Source organism: Harpia harpyja, chromosome 14 (assembly GCF_026419915.1).
Source record: "Harpia harpyja isolate bHarHar1 chromosome 14, bHarHar1 primary haplotype, whole genome shotgun sequence".
Lineage (NCBI taxonomy): Eukaryota > Metazoa > Chordata > Aves > Accipitriformes > Accipitridae > Harpia > Harpia harpyja.
Window position 1 is genome coordinate 39,508,644 of NC_068953.1, and position 20,556 is coordinate 39,529,199.

Below are 20,556 nucleotides of genomic sequence, written 5' to 3' on the forward strand. Positions count from 1 at the left end.
TGGACCCAGATTCTAAAGAAGACCAAGTAAGTATCTTGCCGACAGAAGTGATTTTTAAATAACACAAATTTAAAATTTTGACTAAACGCCATTTATTTCTGTTCTCAGATAACAAACAGAAAAAGTATATTAAGAGAAATTACGTCAAAGCCTCCTGCAAACTAGCCTGTGAGGAAAGCTGAAAATAAAGACCTCCATCCTTCTTGTGCAAAGGACTTGCCTTAGAACCCAAGCTCGGAATCCAATTTTTTCTCTCTCTGCTTGCCTAGGAAAACACGGACGTTGAGATTTGCAAAGCAATAGAAGAGGTGAATAAAACGAGCGAAGAAGAAGGGCTTACGGAGTAGAACGCATGTATTTCAGTGTGCAAAACCAACCTCACTATAGCACGTTTCTCCAGGAGGCAGGGAACTTAGAAGCCTCCAAGCCATCCAAAAAATCCCTGCGAACTCGCTTGAGGCAGTATGTGAAACCCCAGGGCCTTCTGCTGCGGCCAAGCTTCAAAACTCTGCACTCGGGCAGAGGTGCTGCAGGACCAGCGTCCCACACGCGCACCATACAAACCTTTCGGTAGCGGTGCTATTGCTGGGGACTTCTGGAGATCTGCAGTAGCTCCTCTGCAGCTTTCAAACCAGCGCGTACCATGCTGTTCAAGGAGGAGGTTCAAGATTGCCACCTAATAGGAAAGCGTGAAAACGCAATTACACCAAGGTTAAACAATAAAGGAAAATAATAGTAATAAATATTGATAAATCTGCAAAACAACAGTGAGGTACGAGGGAAAACATCTGCCAAGGGCTGCTCTCAGGGGTCCAGAAGAGGCAGGCGCCTCCCGGGGTGGGGGGGAGGGAGGTAGACAGGGATTGCCTGCCAGGGGAACGCTTTGGGAAGGCAGCGATGTCAGGAGCAGGGGCCGAGGAAGCGCAGGGAGCGCACGCCAACTGGCAGCGGGCGACGCGGCCGAGCCTGCCGAGGGAAGCGCCCGCCCAAGGGACTGTCAGGACGGTGGGGAGGGGACGGGAACGGGGAAACCGCAGCTGGTGGAGGACCGAACCGGAGACTTCGAACGGCAGGCAGGACCCGCTGCTTCAACACCCGTTAAAGTTTCAGGAGCCCCGTACGGGAACGGAGAGCGCCCCGGATTAACGGTGCGAGCGAGGCCGGGGGGGACTAGGGGGTCGCCCGGCCCGTGGCAGCCCCGCCACCCCCTCCTGCCCCCCCCCCCCCCGGTCCACGCCGTCCCCACGCGCGACCCACCCGAGACAAAGGCCCGGGGGCCTCCCCGGCCCGCCGCCCCTCCGCTACCCGGGCCCTGCCGCCCGCCCCCGCGCTGACAGCCCGGCCCGGCCCGGCCCCGCCGCCCCTCGGCCGCACGTGGGCGAGCCCCGCTGAAGTTAGTTTGTCCCGGCGCCGCCGGGCCGGGCCAGGGCCGGGCCGGGCCGGGCCGCCGCGGGGGCCAAGGGTCGGCAGCCGGAGCCGTGCCCGGGGCCGCCGCCGGGGCTGAGGGTTGGTTAGCGGAGCGGGAGGGGGGGGGGGTTGGCGGCGGGCTCCCCGCGGGCCGGAAGAGCCGGTGCGGCGGGCGGGAGCGCAGGGCTCCGTCTGCCGGCGGCGGGGCCGCCCGCCCGCCCTGCCCGCGGGGCGGCAGCACCCGCCCGGCCGGCCGGCGGGAGGACGCGGGGGAGGGCGGAGGGCGAGCGGGAGGGGCGGGCCCCGGCGCGGCCGGGCCCGGCCGGGCGGCACTCGCTCGCTCGCTCGCTCACTCACCCACGCAGGCAGCTCCTCTGAGGGCCCCGCCGCCGCCGGGGCCCCGCGCAGGCCTCACCCCGCACCGGGCACCAACGGCCGCAACATGGCGGCGGCGGCGGCGGGCGGGGCCGGGGGCGGGGCGGGGCCGGGCCGGAGCACGGCGGACCGCCCCCCCCCCCCCCCGCTCCCGCCCTGCGCCGGGCCCGCGGCGGCGCCGGGAGCCTCCGCCTTGGCCGCCGCTTCCCCCGGCCCGCAGGGCCGCGGTCCGCGGCCTGCCGTCCTCCCCGGGCGGCGAGGGAGGCGGCGGAGCGTCGCCAGCGGCCCGGCCGGGCGTGTGTCCCGGTGGCCGGGCCGGCCCCGCGCCCGCCTCACCCCTCAGGGGTGGCTCCCGCCGCCCTGACAGGAGGCGGCCCGCGGGCCTGTCCCGGCCCGCGGCCCCGCGGGCTCCTCACGCCTTCCGGGGGGGGCCGCGCCGCGCCGCGCCGTTTATTCGCGTTTTCTCACCGAGCCCTGTCTGCTAGCGAGGCACCCGCTGCTCATCACTCCTCCTTGTCCTTTAACTCCTTCCTCGTCGTCTCCCGCGTCAACACTGAGGTGGTTTTGCATACGATTAGACTAATTGACCTGGAATTAATCACTTTCTTTTCACAGATGTGCGAACGGCGTTAGATTTTTAGCCCCCCCCCCCAGTCCTACGGAGCTGGCATAGGCTGTTAGTATTTATTGACTGTCGATGCTAATTGCTCTGTGTCTTCCTTAGCTGATAAAATTCCCAGGTACACACTATCAAGTTCTACAGTCAGAAAAAAAAAATTAATTGTAGTGGTTTGTGCTTAACATCTTCCACAGTTAGCGATGGATTTGGAAGCGGTGGTGTGGCCATCCCTGGAGAGCTGCGTCCTGCACTGGGCTCACCCCTACGAGAGAGACTGGAGAGTCCAACGAAGGGCCACCGAGGTGAAGAAGGGACTGGAGCATCTCACCTATAAGGCAAGGCTGTCAGCGCTGGGACTGTTCGTCCTGGGAAAGAGCAGGCTCAGGGGGATCTCATCGATGTCTGTAAATACCTGAAGGGAGGGTGGAAAGAGGACGGAGCCAGGCTCTTTCCAGTGGTGCCCAGAGCCAGCTCTGGAGGTAATGGGCACCAACCGAAACACAAGAGGTTCCCTCTAAACTCCAGGAAACACTGGAGGTGTGATGGAGCGCTGGCACAGGTTGCCCAGGAAGGATGTGGAGTCTCCATCCTTGGAGGTTTTCAAAAGCCGTCTGGTCACGTTCCTGGGCAGCCGGCTCCAGGTGGCCTCTGAAGGTTTCTTCCAACCTCAACCGCTCTGTGATGCTGTGAAGCATTTTGTGTTCAGGTGTGAATATGTCACCCTCACACCATAATAAAAGACCAGTATTTCTTGAGTTTGTCTTTCCTGTGACATGACATTTTTACCATCTACACCTGGTACTGGACGTACAGCATTGTTCATACCACATTTGTTTCTCATCTAGTTAAGTAATTATTTTTTTCCTTGTCATCAGTCCCATGGGCAAAATATTTCTTCTTTTTTTTACTGACACACATAGCTTCGCTTCCTTCATTTCTGAATTGGTGTCATCACCTTTCTCCTTTTGGAGGTGATAGCAGGTCCCTCAAGACCAACAAAAGGGCACAGGAAGTCAAGAAGAGGAAACACTTTCGATATCACAGCTGTTACCTGTATTTTTAGCACGTCTCTATGAAAAGCTGTTCAGGAGCTTCAAGTTGTATCTAGTAAGAGAGCTGACATTTCTTACACAATTTAGAAAGATCTGCCACAGTCCTGAACAAGTTGTGGCTTGCAGGAAAGCCACTACAATTTGAAGGATTGTGCTAATTAAGAAATATAATGCAAATGGGAATTTAGCTCCATCCCAGATGGCCAAGGAGGACAGGCAGCCTTACAGTGGCCAGGTGGGAAGCTACAATACCCTCCTCAAGACAGCAGAGACGTGAAGAGGGCTAAGGAGAATCTATATTCTTCTGTACGATCTAAAAATCACTTTTCTTTTTTTATTTTTAGTCCAATGTGGTAACTTGACAAATCTGGAAATAAATAATCTTCCTCCCTTTTTTTTCTGGGGGAGTGGTGGTGGTGGTTAAATTTGTCCGTTTAGGCTTGTTTCGTGATCTGAGCTAAAGGATTTGATGTGGAAGAGACAAAAGCCACGGATCTAAAGGAGGTGCTGTTACAAAGCAGCCCTCTGCACTTGGGACGTACCAAGGCTGGAGCGGGGAACAGCGTCGGTGGGAACCCCTGGGACCTGGTGGCACCTTGGTGAGGGAAGCCCCTGGATGAAATACTCTCAAGCGATGTCCAGATGCATCTGAGATCTTCACTTTTAATTCTTCCTCCTGCTTGCGTTTGTTGGTGCTTGCTTTTTAGCTGAAGGAAACTGGTTCTTCCCAGGTGCTAGCTATGTCGGAGGGTGTATGTAGGCAGGTGGGCTGGCAAGTACGGTGAGACCCATTTTATTTATACATCACAAACGTAATAAAGTCTTGAGTGCTCATGCCTAGGCAGCTGTCAGTTTTCAAATCAGCGATTAATTTGTTTCTGTCACAGCTCAGTGTTATAGAGAATTACCTTGAGCTGGTTGCAAAACTTGCACGTTACAAAACTATAATTAATGTTTCAGAAACTCCAGGGAAGGTTTATTACTGGCAAGGTGAGAATGAATCTCCAGACACAAACATTCCTCTAAGATAACAGCGTAGCCTTCGGCGTTATCTACACACAAAAAAATCGGTGTAACTTAAATCAGGGTAATTAATTACACAGATGTCATCTGTATACCTTTAAAACCATTTACAACTTTCACTCTGGCTTTTTGGTCTTCTTGACTCCCAGGGCATGCCCTCTGCATTCCCCCAAACAGATTTTTTTTTCCCCCTTTTTGCTTCTTGACACATATGCCGATGAGCTGATACACCTCTTCGACAAAGATCCCTCTGTACAATCACTGATCCACTATGAACACAGAAAAAAAATTGCCTTTACTCCACATCTGTGGTCAAGGCAGCTTGTAGTCAGTGGTCATGGTACTCGCTTGCAATGATGAGACCTGACCTTAAACCCCTGCATCAAATCAGAGAGAACAAAGCCATGTATCCCAGCAAGTTTGGGAACTGGATAAGAACCCTAATTTGGCAAAATCCTGTTAGAGGAGAACTGCTTCATGCCCTGCTGTGCTTCTGATTCCCATTTAGTGGATTGGAGACATGATGAGATAGACTGATTTCTTGTGGGGAGGTTGTAGTCAAAGCCTGCTGAAATGCAAGGATGCACATTTCCCGTATCGGCTTTCACTAGCGCAATAGCAAACCCGTTTTACTACTCGACTAGAAAACTGGGAGAATAACTTCCAGACAGCCAATTTTCTTCACCCACAAGAACTGCAGGCTCCGGTGCAGTACGGACATGCTCCGAGGTCTGGGCAAGCAAGGACCCTTTGCACAATCCTCTGTGCCGACAGCAGAGACGGCGCAAAGCCCTGGGCTTCGTATTGCTTTGCCTAAGTAGTGCTGATGCAAGCACTTGTGGGGCTCTGCACCTGATTGCTGAATGCGAGTGGGGTTCACAGTGACCCCCTTCTCAAGTTGGCTCCCGCTGGGCTCACTCCTGCGCTCCAGGCTATGGCAAGAGGACCTTCTCAAGATGGTTCTCCTGCTGAAGCAATGTTTCATGTAACTGCAGCCCCGGGCCTGGCCTCAGGACTGTGGTGGCTGGGGGACACCGTGGTTTCCCCATACATTTCCCAGGGTGACAAGACTGGCTTGAGCCGTTCTTGCCTTTGTGCCTCCAGTTGCCCCATGCGATGGCAGCAGGACCAGTCTGTGAACTGGAGAGAACTGATCCAGGCTTTATGAACCTCTTTGGGGAAAAAAATTAAACTTCATGACTTCCCTCATCAGCTTACACATAGTCCCACAAGCGGTTGTGTGGGCAAAAATGAAGACTGGGGTAGTTGGCTCCCAGGTGGGAGCCAGCCAGAGGGAGAGATGCTGGAGCAGAAAGGCCAGTGGCATCAAGCCGCAGCCCACTTTGATCCTGGAAACTCTCCTGAACTTTACTAGAAATTTAACCAAAGCTTGAGAAAACTGTGAGAAGAATAATTCTGTGAGGGTTCTCTGTCCTAAACTGCCTGTAGCACCCTCCAAGCAATTTCAGTGGAGTTGTATCTTGAAAAGCCTCACCAAGAAAGCTTGAGAGATTGGTTTGCCTGTTCAGAAAAAGAGAGAGAGTAACGTAGATGCTGGCACAAGGTCGGTCTGTGTTTCAGGCGTAGCTGAGGGGTAAGTGGGATGTTGTAGGCTTGGCGGTAGCCGTTGTGTAGTCGCATAGTTTGGCCAACACACTGAATTGCAACAGGGCGGTCCAGTGTGAGCAGGCTCAGTCCCAGACTGGGCTTTCTGCTTAAAGCCTTTTCTTCAATTAGTTTCTCCAATTAAACTTAATAGTAAAATGTTTCCATCAAACAGAGATACCCCAGAAACCCTAACAGTCTGCCCTTTCGCTCCATCCTTGCTCTCTCAGGATGGATCTGTTGGGGAAGCAGAGCTTGTGTCCATATGTTACAATAGCCTTTGGTTATAATAAACTACTTTTTTTTCCCAACAGAAGGAACGGGCAGTCAATACAACCATGTTTGAAGGTAAGGTAGGAAAGAAGACATGAGGAGATGAAATCGCACTGCATGCAAATTATCTCATATAGCTAGGAGGGGCGTTTAGGAGAATGTCTGAATGTGTTTCCAGGTGTCAAACAAGGATTGCCTGCAATGTAGGCCCAAAACGAGGTGTAGGATTTTTGCTTTCTGTGCAAATGCATTGATAATCCTAAAGTGAATCTGACACTTCTGGCGTCATCCAGTGGCCAGAGAGTTTGCATATTTAAAATGCTAAAACTGAAATCATGTACAGAAGCTAATTTCAGCGCTACGGTAAGAATAAAATAGCTCAGAAATGAGGGCTTCTGGTGCATAGCCCCACTGACCGTGCTATTTCTGCCCTGGCCCATACATACTTGAGCACCCATCTTCGTGCTTCTTGGCGTTGAAATGATCTCAGGCACTTTCCCAGTTGCTCACAGGAGACTTGCTGATCCTCCCCCGGGGCACAGTGGAAAGGTGGCCGGGGACTGTGAGGCATCTGAGCAATTTAACCTGCAGTTGGGCGGCACTCTGGGTGGTTCCAGCCCGAGGCAGTGGCACATGTTGAGGCTTTATCCCACAGCCTTCGCTGAGGAGCATGGCCAGGTTTTAAACTGTACCCGATCTGAGGAGGAGGCTTTTCTTCATAGCTAGGGACAAGAGGATAGCTAGCAACCGAAGGATTTTTCTTCTTGCTTTCCAAACATTTTAAGTTCCTAGGAATCCCACAGATGAGGCAAAAAAATCCTCCGTGTTTGATCTCCACCCTGTCATAGTTTGTTTCTTTTTTTTTCCTGGAAAGTGTTAGCAAAATCTTTTTACTCATTTGAAACTTAAAAACTCGGTGGATTTTTGTTTTCAGAATTGTATGTTAATATTTTCTCTCTCAGCACAATAGCAGGGAAATGCAGCTGAACCTTTACGCTGGAAAAGTTCATCACAGCGTAAGTCTCCAAGTATTTGTTATCACACCATTATTTAAGTTCACATGCCAGAATGGACTGTTTGCTTTGCCAGGATAGTCTCCATCATATCAGGAAATACTAAACTGCTGTGCAACTAGTTCAGCTCACTTCGTGCTTCTCCCAGGAAAACCCACAACTTGACCGCACAGCCACAATGACAGTGGGGTAAGGTGGCCAAAGCTCGGTGCTTGACTCCGCTTTCTGGGAAGCAGGCGAGCTCCACGTCACCTTTGCACAACACCAGAACGGCTGCACAGTGACGCCGCAACACAGAATGCGGTTTGGCTCGTGCATTTGCATTAGAGGATTTCACCTACGGGGTGCCCTGATGTGTCTCCCCTGAGCTCCCTGGAGGTGTGCTTCAGGGCGCTCTGCTGTCTCTCGCTCCCTGGTTAGTCCTTCCACCAAGCTCTCAAAGGAAAGATCAATGTCGCAGAAAAACTGCTAAATTTTCAATCATCTACTTTGGATTTTGGTAACGTAAATGTCTTGCCTTCATCTTTGTGTCTCACATTATTTCACACGTGAGGGCAGAGCCCCCCACATCTGCTCACTTACCCCATGTTTATGCAGCAGGGGGATAAATGTAGACAAGTCACTGCAGCTGCAGCGTATCTTGCTTTCTTCCTCACCCCTCTGCTTGTGCTGCCTGGCACGTGCATGCCTCTGCCTCCTACATCGCCTCTGTCTCTTGCATTTGCTTTGCCTCTTGCCTTACCTCTGCCTTCTGCATCACCTCTGCCTCCTCCATTGCCTCTCCCTCCTGCCTCTCCTCTGCCTCCCTGCACTGTCTCTCATTTCTGCATTGCCTCTAGCTCCTGTATCGCCTTTAGTTTCTGCATCATCTGCCTCACATGAGATGGCAAGGGCAGAGCCATTTCAGCTTGGGTCAGCCCATATTGGTACCACACAGGACACAGTTTGATGCCCCTCTGTAGGCCTTACTGAGAAAAATCTAGAGGAGCGGGCTGGTATTAAGCAGCAGTAATTAGTCCTCTGGAGAGGTCACAGCCTTGAGCAACATCTCTCAGTGCTGCAGCTCCCGAGAAGCAGTTTTAGATGCAAAAATCTATTTCCTAAAAGTTGATCTTTGCTTGCCAATGACTTCCTCTCCCTTCTTCTCCAGGCCTTTAATTTTTAATCCCTAGAGGGAGAAGGACCTTGGGAATTTATACACCGTATGTTTTCTTCCTCTCTCAGCTTGCTTAGTCCTTAAATTCAAACCTGGCTTGAACTGAGACAACTGGTGGGGTATCCCATGTGTCCTGGAGGCTTTTGCTGCATTATAAGATTAAGCAGGTAGAACTGGTCTCCACTCTGCCTTTGATAGTAAGTTGCCTTCACACTCATACGTCCCTGGAAAAAAGAGCTAGCTCCTGAACACAGAGTCAGGCTCTAACTGAGGAATTGCAGCCTGTATACTGACACGGGAACTGCAGTGCTGTCAGCAGGGTGTGCAACTGTCTGGGTCCCAAATCCTGTCTCCTTGGGAAGGGGCTGCAAAGCAGAGGTTTCTTAGGCTAGCGTCCTGTTGGCAAATTTGGGCTACAAGTCAACAAAATACGGGAGGGTTCTGGCACCAAAAGGCATTAACTTTTTTATTGTTTTGTTTAACAGTAGAAGCTATCTTATCCAATTACTTTTCTGTAAAGATGACTGGGGGGTGGAGAAAGGAAAAAAATAACACTGTGCATCAGGACACAGCATCTCATAAGAGGTGCAGGACGATGAATATTTTTGTTCAAGCTTTGGGAGAAAGACGAAGATAGGAAACTATAAGGGGCTGTGACAAACTAGGTTTTCAGAAAACAGTTGTAAGATTTGTTATAGTGAAAATTCTTTTTATACCTTAAAAACACTAGGGACTGTGATGATAAGCAAGCACTGTACTAGCACAGTCAAAAGTCATCTGAAAATGAAGTTTTCCATAGTGGGCCTCCTTTGACCCCATTAACTGTGGACATTAGAGTATTTTCATGTTCTTTTTTATCCTGTTAGACATTCATTGGGCCCTCAGTTACGCTATGCTGTCACTCAGGATGCTAAGCGATGGGCTGTGGTTTCTCTGATGTGTCAGTGAAAGACGTTTAAGTATAGGACAAACAAATGTCTCTGGCCTTCAAGAAACAATTTTCCAAAGGTTGAACTCATATTGACTCATACCAGCGCAGCAGAGAGATGTGCTAAGCGCTCTTATTGCAGCCTACTGGGAAGCAGAAGCGTTTCCTGTGAAAGAAAATAGTGGAGAGGAGCCAGGAATGAATAAGCAGCCTTACTGTGTTGCGGATTAGAACCCTTCTTCCTATGAAAGGGCTGAGTAGGGCTCGTTAAAGCATTGATGAAGACAAAGAGTAAAATTACAATGAGGTAGGCGGGGTAAAATTATAACCTACAGCTTTGAGGTGGGAAGGAAATGAGCAATAAAGGAATTGGCCTGTGTGGGAGGCAGCAGGTTTCTTGTCTTGTCCTGGAGCATCTTGCCATGCCACATTGCTAGAGGTAATGTACTGGGCTGAAGGGGTTTCTGGTGAATGTCCTTTCCATTCCTGTGTCCCCTTTCCCCAGGGCAATGCTGCCCAAGCTGGACAGACTCCTTTCCGAGCATCAGCACGTTGCTCTCTAATGCCACTGCTACTGCCATCACCTACAAACCCCAAACTTTAAGGTGCTTTTCAAAGAGAGGGTTTGATCTTGTAGATCCTATGTTCAGGATCAGCATGAAACATGCTTGCACTCAAAGGACAGTGTCATGGGCCTGGAGTGGATGGTGGTCTCTTTTCAGACCTAGGCTTCTGCATTTCTCCTCAGTGGCCACCAGCCTTCCCCAGCCAGAGAGCAGGAGTGATGCTTGCTCTACAGACAGGCTTAGACCCTGACTTTGGAGCTAGGCCCTGCGGAGTCAGGGCCAGCAGAGAAGGACGCACATCACACAAATACTTCAGGAAGAGCTGCTGCACTTCTGCCAACTGCACAGGGACCTTGTGTGTCTGAGATAGTCTTTTTGATCCAGCCACTTAAATTGCCTGAAGGAAACAGCTGGAGTTTGCTGATGTGCTGAGGGTTTGCGATGCATTTCCTATTTTCCTGCTGGAGGACTTGAGATGGGTTGACTGGGCTGATGTCAAAGGGAAGAGCATTAAATAGGCTCTTGCTTTGTCTCACTGAGTGATAAGCACCCATCACCTGAGGAACTTCAAAGCCTAATAGACACAGCATGCAGACCACTTAGAAGGATCAATCTTATGCTTTCCATAAATCTTCTCTTCCACCCAATATCCTTCCATTTTTCCTCCCAGATTGATTGTACTTTTCAGCATGCTTCTTGGTGTTCTCCACTGCATCCTTAGCAGGACTGTCCCAAATCTGTGCCAAGAGTGGACCCTCCAGATGAGAACTCACCTTTCATGTGAAGCTATTAGCTTTGACATTACCAGTTCACAAGCAGCAGACACTTTATTCTAGGGCTACATGCACAAAAGAGCTGAAGACTCAAGTGTATCCAAAATTCACTGAAATTTGAGCCCAGGCTGGGGCTGCCCTGCCCACAGTGCTGCTCCAGGCAGCTGGCTGGACCTTGGTCCATGGTTACAGCTTCGGGTCATCTTGCTTCTTCTTGTGATTTTAGTCACCACGGTGGGACCATGGTGTCTCCCAGGCTTGCAGGAGAGACAGACTGTGGGCACCTGACCCAGTGCAGCCAGCATCGTGGGGAGCCCCATCAGCAATGCCAACATGATGGGTGAGCACAGGTGGGCACCCACAAGACTGCAGCGGGTCTCAGCAGGCTCGGGAGGGAATCCAGTGGCTCTGTTATGCCAGCAGTGCACTGGGAAATATGATCCCCAAACTGGAAATGTTGTGTTAGTAATTAAATTTCAGATTTTCTCTAATTAACACAGATGCCAGGGAGACTCTTTTGAGAGACATATAGAAAGTGAAAGGATGAGAATAACTCAGCAGCAGTGGGACTTCAGAGAACAGCATTGTGAATGAAGGTATCAATTTAGCAGTAGCAATAGTGGTCTAAGGATATAACTTGGCAAGGGCTGTAGAGAGAGCGCATAAATCTCATTAGACCAGCTGATATTACTGGGGGGAAAAAAGACAAGCTCCCTGTTGAACCTCCACTGTTTGTCCCATAGCACCTTTGACTGGGAGCTCTCCAGAAAAATGTTACACAAATGCTACTTATATAGGAAAAGCAACCATCCTCTGAAGTTTTTTCCCTCTCCACCCTTCAAATGCTACCAAAGTGATCATCCAAAACAAGCTCGCAGGGAGCATGCCAAGCTAGACCACCACATGCGAATCCTGTCCTGCAGACATGGCCGAGATTACTGCCCCTCACAGTATGATTAAACTACGCTGTGTGCATCTCACACTGTGAAATCCTCTGGTCTGGGAGGATTCAAATGGTCTCACTGAAACTAGGTGAGAAAAACCAAACCTACTATATGAATTTGCATAGCCAACGTGCATGAGAAACCCTCCCCATCAGCAATGAGAGTACTGTCCTCCTAAAGCAGCTGCTCTGCGCCGTCTCTGACCTCTCAGGCATGATCCTCCAGGGAGACCTACAAAACAACTTCAAAAAAGAGAATTATAACTTTCAGTAACAGGATTTGTAATTCGTATCTCCACCAAACACCAGGGATGCACCACCTTTCTCTGCCCATGCTCTTTGCTAAATGCTTTTGCATTCAACAGGCAGTGACAACCGCCTTCTCTTTTTCTCTCTCCATTAGCTGTGAAAGATGTAATCCCAGCTAACGTGTCCCTCTGCTCTCCAGGAACCACCTCTTGTTCCTCTCACATTAATCTATTAACACAATCAAGCTATGCTTAGAAGAATCTTTCCCAATATACCATTTCCCTCCCCCAGGTTCATAAAAGAATTTTTTCAGGAAAACCATGAATCCCCATCCTACTACTCCGGGCAGCCCCCAGGGTATTTGCACACACCCCCATCCTCTGCCACCAATGGGGCGAATGACCCAGGAGAATGTGAAGCTTCAGCAAGGAGGAGTGTCCTTGTGTTGGCCATATTTCTGTTTTTATCTTTTCTTCATCAAAAACAAATTTTAGAAGAGCGTGAAAAGGCAGAAGACTGAAGCTAAACAGAATTTCACATCAATTTTTATAGACTCTAAGAAGGGCTTAGGGTGGAAGGACAACCCTGGAAGTCTCCAGACCAGCCTCCTGCTCAAAGCAAGACTGCTCACAGACCTGTAGTGACTAGACAAGGGGCAATGGTTTTAAACTGAAAGAGGGTAGATTGAGATTGGATATAAGGAAGAAATTTTTTACAGTGAGGGTGGTGAGACATGGGAAGAGCTTGCCCAGACAAGTTGTTGATGCCTTCTCCCTGGAAACGTTTCAGGCCAGGTTGGATGGGCCTTTGAGCAACCTGGTCTAGTGAAAGATGTCCCTGCCCATGGCAGGGGAGTTGGACTAGATGATCTTTAAAAGGTCCCTTCCAACCCAAACCATTCCATGATTCTGTGATTCTGATGCCTAGGATGTCTGTGACACCAACGCTCATGACAGTGCCAGTTGAAAAAAAAATGTATTTATCAGTTCACGTGGAGGGAGGGATGTCAGGGGGTTCCCCACTGAGAACCAATTCTTTACTGATGTTTCTGGTGTTAGAAATTATGACAGTCTACCTTGGTGCTCTGCTTTTCTCTGGAAAGTAGAGAGGTTATCAGGCCATCACAAGCCCCCTGCACAACACTGGGGCTGTTTTGGGACACAAGGGAATGGCTTAGTAAAAATCAAAGGCCTGGGCAAAAAAACAATAACCAAAAATTAGAGGAAAACATGCTTTTGGAAGCACCTTCCCAGAAAACAGAGCAAGTGGAGCATCATGGTTATTTCAGTAGCTTTCTCTGGCTCATGAACTACACTTCTTACTCAGCCTGTCACTTCTGCACGGTGCAGTGAAGGTCTGTCTAGACCGGAGGCTGCAAACAGGGACCACGCCACACAACTTGCTCATCACGAGAACGGCGTGTGCTCATGCATGCATCCTGGCACAGGCTCACAGACAGATGCCTCGAAGAAAGGAAACCAGAAGACTGAGCCCCAGCGGTGCACTGGTGCACACCAGTGCAGACACTGCTGTGCAGATGTGCCACAGCAGTATGTTGGACCCATGCGTGCACACTCCCCAACGCTCATACTGCAAAATGCAGAAGGGCACATACCTACAAGTATAAAGACATCCACACCAAATCCTTGCCAGACTCCCAGAGCTCTCCACTACACCAGCTCTCCTCCAGATCTCTATTATGACAGCACAGAGACATTTATATTCCCCAGGAAGTTTCCCCCGAAAAGCAGCCCAAGGACTCCACAAGTGAGCACCTGAGAAGATGCAGAGGCCTCAGATACCTGGAGAAAAAAGCTGTCATTAAAAAGGCATAAACAAAGGGCATCATGATTGTTTTGCCACGTCTCCAGACTTGAGAGGAGGCTGAAATAACCTTTACATAATCCCATTAGCATTTCCAGTGAAAACAACGGCATTTTAGGAGGCAGAACAATGTCTTTTCTTATCATCCAGAAAGGTCAAAGGTATTTATCTGATTTAATATTTTATAATTGATAGTAAACAACACAGAAGAATAAGGCAGGCAGGCAGGAGATGGCTGCAGTGACACAGCAGAAGCTGCCCTCTACTTTTCCAGCAGTGTATCGTCCAGCGGGCTGGGCAGGAGCCAGGTCTGGGAGCAACATCCCTTTTCTATCGACCCTACAGAAAAGAGGACTATCTGCCATGCCCTGCTGTGCTAAGGACCCCAGATGCAAAGGCAGGCTCCTCCACACTGCCCTGGTTTCAGCTGGGATAGAGTTAATTGTCTTCCTAGTAGCTGGTACAGTGTTATGTTTTTGAGTTAGGTATGAGAAGAATGTTGATAACACACTGATGTTTTCAGTTGTTGCTAAGTAGTGTTTAGACTAAGTCAAGGATTTTTCGGCTTCTCGGGCCCAGCCAGCAAGAAAGCTGGAGGGGCACAAGAAGTTGGGAGGGGACACAGCCAGGGCAGCTGACCCAAACTGGCCAACGGTGTATTCCATACCATGTGATGTCATGTCTAGTATATAAACTGGGGGGAGGGGGAGGGGGGGGATCGCCGCTCGGGGACTAACTGGGCGTCGATTGGCGGCTGGTGAGCAATTGCATTGTGCATCACTTGTATATTCCAATCCTTTTATTATTACTATTGTCATTTTATTAGTGTTATCATTATTAGTTTCTTCTTTTCTGTTCTATTAAACTGTTTTTATCTCAACCCATGAGTTTTACTTCTTTTCCCGATTTTCTCCCCCATCCCACTGGGGGGGGGGAGCAAGTGAGCGGCTGCGTGGTGCTTAGTTGCTGGCTGGGGTTAAACCACGACACACGCTCACAACATTGCCACTTAACACTATTTCACCATCACATCTCTGCCGGAGCTGACGTGCTAACCGTGGCAATCCCAGGGGACGAAACATCTTCAGCCTGCCTGTCATCTTCTGTCCTTCCCCTGGTCGGGCAGGGTGCTGGCACAGCCCTGGCCAAACTGCCGCATCCTCCACAGTGGGAAGGGGTGAGACAAAAAGAAAGCTGAGGAGAAAAGAACACTGTGGATGGGGGAAGGAGAGTGAGAAGAGAGGAAGGGTATAGAGGCTGGGGTCTCAAAAATAGGTCATGATGCCCAGCAGGAACGAAGGCAGTCAGCGCACACGTGGACATGCATCAATGCTCTCTATGATGATGACTTTGCATCCAGAGTAGCAGCAGGTCAAGACCAACACCCCTTCTCCAGGTCCACGAACTGCAGGGACAAGCTGTTGGCTCAAGGGACTTGCGATCCAGCATTACAGTGGGTGCCCCACTGGTGCACAGGATCTGTGATCATGCAACACACGGGTAAGTATCTCATATTTTTCATCTCTGGTAAGGAATGGAAATTAGGAGGTTATTCTTTGCTGAAACATTCTGGAAAGTCATAGCTGAAATCTCTCACTTGTCTCTTCCATCTGTTTATTTTTACCACTTAATAACATGTCTGTCTCATCAACTATTCCTGACACCATGACAAGAAAATCCAACTCAGTGAAAACAGTTTTACCAAAGACACATTAGCTCTTCGTTACTGTGTGACACCACGTCAGTTCTTCTTGTGCATATGAAGTCTGGTCTGTAATTTCAAAGAGTGTCTTCCTTCTCTTTGAGGAGGCGATATGACCAATATATTTGAAATTGTTGATTATTATGCAAAAGGTTATCCAAACTGTGAAGATAAGAAGCAACTTCAAGCACTTCAAGGATTCTCATTTGTTTGGTGATAGGCTTTTCTCTTCACTGCCACATGATGTCACAGACCTAATTTCAAGTGATTAGTAACAATGGCAAAACAGTCATTGAAATAATCTTTGATAGAGGAGAGAACTCTGGGACCATATGAAGAGGCTGTGCTATCAATAATTTCTCACCATTAATAAAGTCCTAGTCTGCAGGCTTCATCATGACACCAAACCTGCTTCTGCCTTTGCTTTCCAAAGAGGCATCCCAGCCCTCTGCAGAGGGGTAGCTTGCCTGAATGCAGGTCAGCGGTGTTTATCTCCTTTTTAATGTGAGTAATCTTGGGTTTATTGTCTTCGCAGTGGATGGCTTCACTCACCCCTTTTATTTAAAACTATCCTCCTGGTTTCATTACTGAACAATCCACTTGTTGGAGAGGCCTGGAAGAACTGACTCTGAACCATCTTGCATTTTCAAATGAACTGGTTTACCACCTTTCCCTTATTTTCTAGACCTGCCATAAGTTTTTGTTCTTAAAAGTTTTGGAACCAGCTGATCTGAACCAACGTCCTCATTTGCTTTTTGGACAGGGAGCAGGGATATTTCACTGAAATGGAGTCTTGCATCTCCCAGTTTGCTTGCTGTTCAGAATCACTCAGAACATGTATACTCTTTTGGGCATATATTCTGGTAGCAGAATCACAGAAGCGTTGGTTGGGAGGGACCTAGTCCAACCTCCTGTTCGAAGCAGGATGATTGCCAATGTTAGGAGAGAGGAGAGCACAGCCGTGGGTGTCTCCATGTGCAAAGCATGATGGATAAAGGCCATCTGTGACAAACCGCCTTTGATAGCACCACCTGGATTTAATGATTCAAGACCTCCTTACTAGTCCTGAGCCTGGTATCTTCAATTACTGTCTTGTGTTATGGGCCTGTTATGCTTATAGGAAGTAGACTGGCACTACCTGGTATTACAGAAGTGATCCTCAGCTAATGACCTAATGAGTGCTTTTAGAAAAAAAGCAATTCCTCTATTAGATCAGTTCAAGAGATCATCCTATTCAGTCCTCGTCTACAAGAAAAGTAGCATAACTGTTAAAGAACATGATAACCTGCCCTTTGGGTAGTTCCTTCCTTCCCTGGGACGGAATGGCCACTAAATGCCTTCAGGATCTCTCCTGCCTGTATGAGAAGCTATTTCAAAAAACTAGAGAAAGAGGACCAAAACAGCATTCTTGAGTCTTGCAGTTTCCCTATATGTCCCTCTATATGTTCTACTACACTGCATGCATCCTTTCCATAAGGGGCCATCCAGGCCTGATTAGGTTGCCTGCATATCAGGAGGCTCTTCAGACCCTGCTGTCCTGGGATAAAAGCAAGAAAATTCTCAAGGTTGCAAAGCTTCAAATGCTTCTATGGTTGGAAAGGCCAGAAAACAGCATGAGACTGGCACACGGCATAGAAAATTTCAGCTTGTCAGTTTGACAGCTACAAGCAACAGCAAACAGCATCTATAGTGGGAGGTGTCAAGCAAGTGTATCTAGTACACAGCACCACTAGCTGTGCCCTGAAATGCGAAGTAGGAAATGACCTGGCAGGTTCTGTAGTAGTTATTATGGAAAATCTCTATCAAGTGGAAAATAAAGAGAACCTACCAGTTTCTAAAGAGACAACTCCTTCAGTGAAATTTTGCTTTAGCCAGTGCCCCAGGTGTGCTGCCACACTGCTGCATTGCAGACATTTTGTGACCCCCATCTAGGACTTTCCCTAAGTTAGCTCAAGGAGAGGAGACACCTCTGGGATGTTCCTTCAGCTCCAACAGCAACCAGACCTGCACAGGAGGCAGCGTAACCCTGAGAAAGCAAATGATGAGCTGCTGCTTTGCAAGGAGGAGGCATTTTCGGCTCTGTTGAGGCCTCTTCACTAAAACCACACAGCATCCTTATCCATGTCTTATCCACACAACACTTACCACTCTATAAGCTACGTTCATTACCTTTGCTTTATGCTGACAGCATATGTGCCACCTATTTTTCTGTAACCTACCCAAGTTACAGCACAGCTTGCAAATCATCTTGGTCAGCTGGGCTAATCCAGCTATAAACATGTCACCAACCACCTGAATATCACTGTTTTTTACCAGATAAGCTGCACAACTCAATGGCTGGCTAATATGGTGTCATGGTTTAACCCCAGCCAGCAACTAAGCACCAGCCGCTCACTCACTCACTCACTCCCACCACCCAGTGTGATGGGGGAGAGAGTCGGGAAAAAGTAAAACTCATGGGCTGAGATAAGAATAGTTTAATAGAACAGAAAAGAAGAAACTAGTAATGATAATGGTAACACTAATAAAATGACAATAGTAATAATAAAAGGATTGGAATATACAAGTGATGCACAGTGCAATTGCTCACCAGCCGCCAATCGATGCCCAGTTAGTCCCCAAGCAGCGATCCCTCCACTCCCCCTCCCCCCAGTTCCTATACTAGATGGGACGTCGCATGGTATGGAATACACCGTTGGCCAGTTTGGGTCAGCTGCCCTGGCTGTGTCCCCTCCCAACTTCCTGTGCCCCTCCAGCTTTCTTGCTGGCTGGGCCCAAGAAGCCGAAAAATCCTTGACTTAGTCTAAACACTACTCGGCAATAACTGAAAACATCAGTGTGTTATCAACATTCTTCTCATACTGAACCCAAAACATAACGCTATACCAGCTACTAGGAAGACAATTAACTCTCTCCCAGCTGAAACCAGGACATACGGCTGGGATGAAAGTTGTTGTTTCTGTACTCACTAATACTACTATGGTGAGAGATGACCCAGGAGTTGGTGGAGGCACTTCTGTCCCTCTGTTGCACACTCTAGATGGGCAAGGAAGAAAACACGCCTTTGCACTACAGAGGATGGAAATATTCACAGGTACCCACAAGTAGGCCCCAGTCCTTTTCTATACCAGCACCTTTGTTGAACCTAATAGGAGACAGCTCTTGCCCAGAGCCAGCAGGGATGGCTCAGTGCCCAGCAAGAGGCTGTATGAACCAAGAAACATCCCATGTTCTGCACTGCCTCCATGCAGCTTCGTGGATACGTGGGAACAGCACATGGAAGTAATGCCCCAATGGTGTCTGAAACACCCCAGTGACATGCAGATGCCTCGGCTATCCAAAGGTGCCAGGAAGATCCTCTTGGCATGAGGACATGCTTTGGTGTCATCTGCCTCCATAGCTGTGTCCCTACCTGGCCTGAGACACGAACCCATTGCTTCTGCTGCCTTCTTATCCCTAACTTGCTGGTTTACTTCCGTGACCAATTCTTCAGGTGGAGAAAGACCTGCCTTATGCTTATCTCTCTCTTTTGTTTTTGAGAGTGGCTGATCCGGGACAAATCTACCCTTTCCTTGCTTTGGTCACAAAAAAGCCAACTGAGAACAAACCTTAAGGAATCTGCTGCCAACAGAAGGGTGCCAGACTCGGGTATATATGCCAATGGACATATAACACGCTTCTTGACTGTGTGCTGGGCCAGTGATTTTCCAGTAACTAAATAAAACAGACAGAAATGGCATTTCCCTGATTTTCACTGCCTTGTTTTCTCACTCCTTTTGGGCGCACTTGCCTTGTTTTGTCAGGAACTGCCAAACGTCAACAAACAAGCTGAGAACTGCATCCCAAATGAACTCTGTAGCAGAAGAGCACCTCAGGCTTTTGACCAAGGTCCTCCCCTTCAACACCTCTGCATCAGCAGAGAGGAAAAAAAGGGCATCAATCTAAAAATAAAATTATTGAACATTTAGGTGTTGCTATTTTCATCAGAGATTAATGAATGTTTTAAAGCTTTGGTTCGCTTGGTTCTTCTCAAAGAAAACAAAGCAGACTTGGGCAAAGGGAAAGCAGCTGTATTACCTACATAAGAGCTTCTAAATGCCGAGCAGCTCTTTGTAGCCTCTGGGCACAGACTGGCCCAGAAGCAGTGGGAAGCAGAGGGCAATGGCTGTGGTTATGAATGTGTAAGTGAAGGCGTGGAGGCAGAGGGGGAATGTACGTTGGAGCCGATTTCTTGGTCCCACTTTGCCTGCAGTTGTGCACCAATGAAGGAGTCCCAGCCTTTAATGGGTCTTGTAGTCCTTCTGGGAGAATCAAACTAAGTAATGGACTGGCTTTCTTACTAAAGGTAGTATGAAGACTAGGCACAGGGGAGTCCACCCATACTGCCCAGCTATAGGATCTGTCCAGGCTATGACCCTGCAAAGAAATGCAATGGGATAGCATCAAATTTCCAGGTTTTTAAGTTTGGAGATATCACCCGCTACTTCAGAAAATGTATGAAAAGGCATGGAAATCTACTCAAAATTGATGGGGATGGAGGGATAACCTGAAATGACACAGTGAGATGGATGGGCTACACGTTGTCAGGTGAGAAAGGGAAGTGGTAAGAAGAATGTCTGCTTGCTGCGGGGTCAGCGCCGTGCCAGAGGGCAAGCCAGAGAGATGTGTCAGCAAGAGGTGAGGTCAGGTCACACAGAGGTAGGGGAAAAGCAGCATTGTTCAGGAGCCAGGATGGACAGAAGGAGCAGCAATGAAGAAAGGAATTAAGTGTCAAGTGGGCAGAGGCTGTTGGGACTACTTAGCCATGGACATGCCATGAGCAGAGTATGAAATGTTGGTGCATTGCACAGAGATGGGTGCTCACTCCTTCCTACCCTTCAGGCTGGCCACAGGGAGCTTATGGAGACCAAGGACTATGGCTGCAGATTGGGAAGGATGTGGTCAAGAGAAGCAAGGGAAGCACAGTAATCTTGGATGAGTCATCTGTCCTCGATGCTGGGAGATGGCAACACAGCTTCAAGGGAAAATTCACTGGCACTAAACAGTTA

General features: G+C 48.9%; 2 protein-coding genes across 4 annotated transcripts in view; one reads left to right on the plus strand and one right to left on the minus strand.

The window, feature by feature from the left end:
- The window catches only part of ZNF592 (zinc finger protein 592), a 38,663-nt gene extending 36,766 nt beyond the window's left edge, over positions 1 to 1,897 (minus strand). For 2 of the 3 annotated variants that reach the window (XM_052808575.1, XM_052808577.1), the window contains exons 1-2: positions 1,765 to 1,897; positions 565 to 676 (exon numbers count right to left, since the gene is read on the minus strand). The gene's annotated coding sequence lies outside the window, so the exon portion shown is untranslated. Of the gene's footprint in view, positions 1 to 564; positions 677 to 1,257; positions 1,330 to 1,764 lie in introns of those variants that run through there. The other variant, XM_052808576.1, reaches the window with a different exon arrangement.
- LOC128150665 (uncharacterized) lies at positions 898 to 3,042 on the plus strand. The gene is made up of 4 exons (XM_052807026.1): positions 898 to 1,117; positions 2,003 to 2,340; positions 2,596 to 2,805; positions 2,927 to 3,042. The coding sequence occupies exons 1-4, from the start codon at positions 898 to 900 to the stop codon at positions 2,942 to 2,944; spliced, it is 786 nt and encodes a 261-aa protein (XP_052662986.1). The 3' UTR covers positions 2,945 to 3,042.
- Positions 3,043 to 20,556: the final 17,514 nt, after the last annotated feature.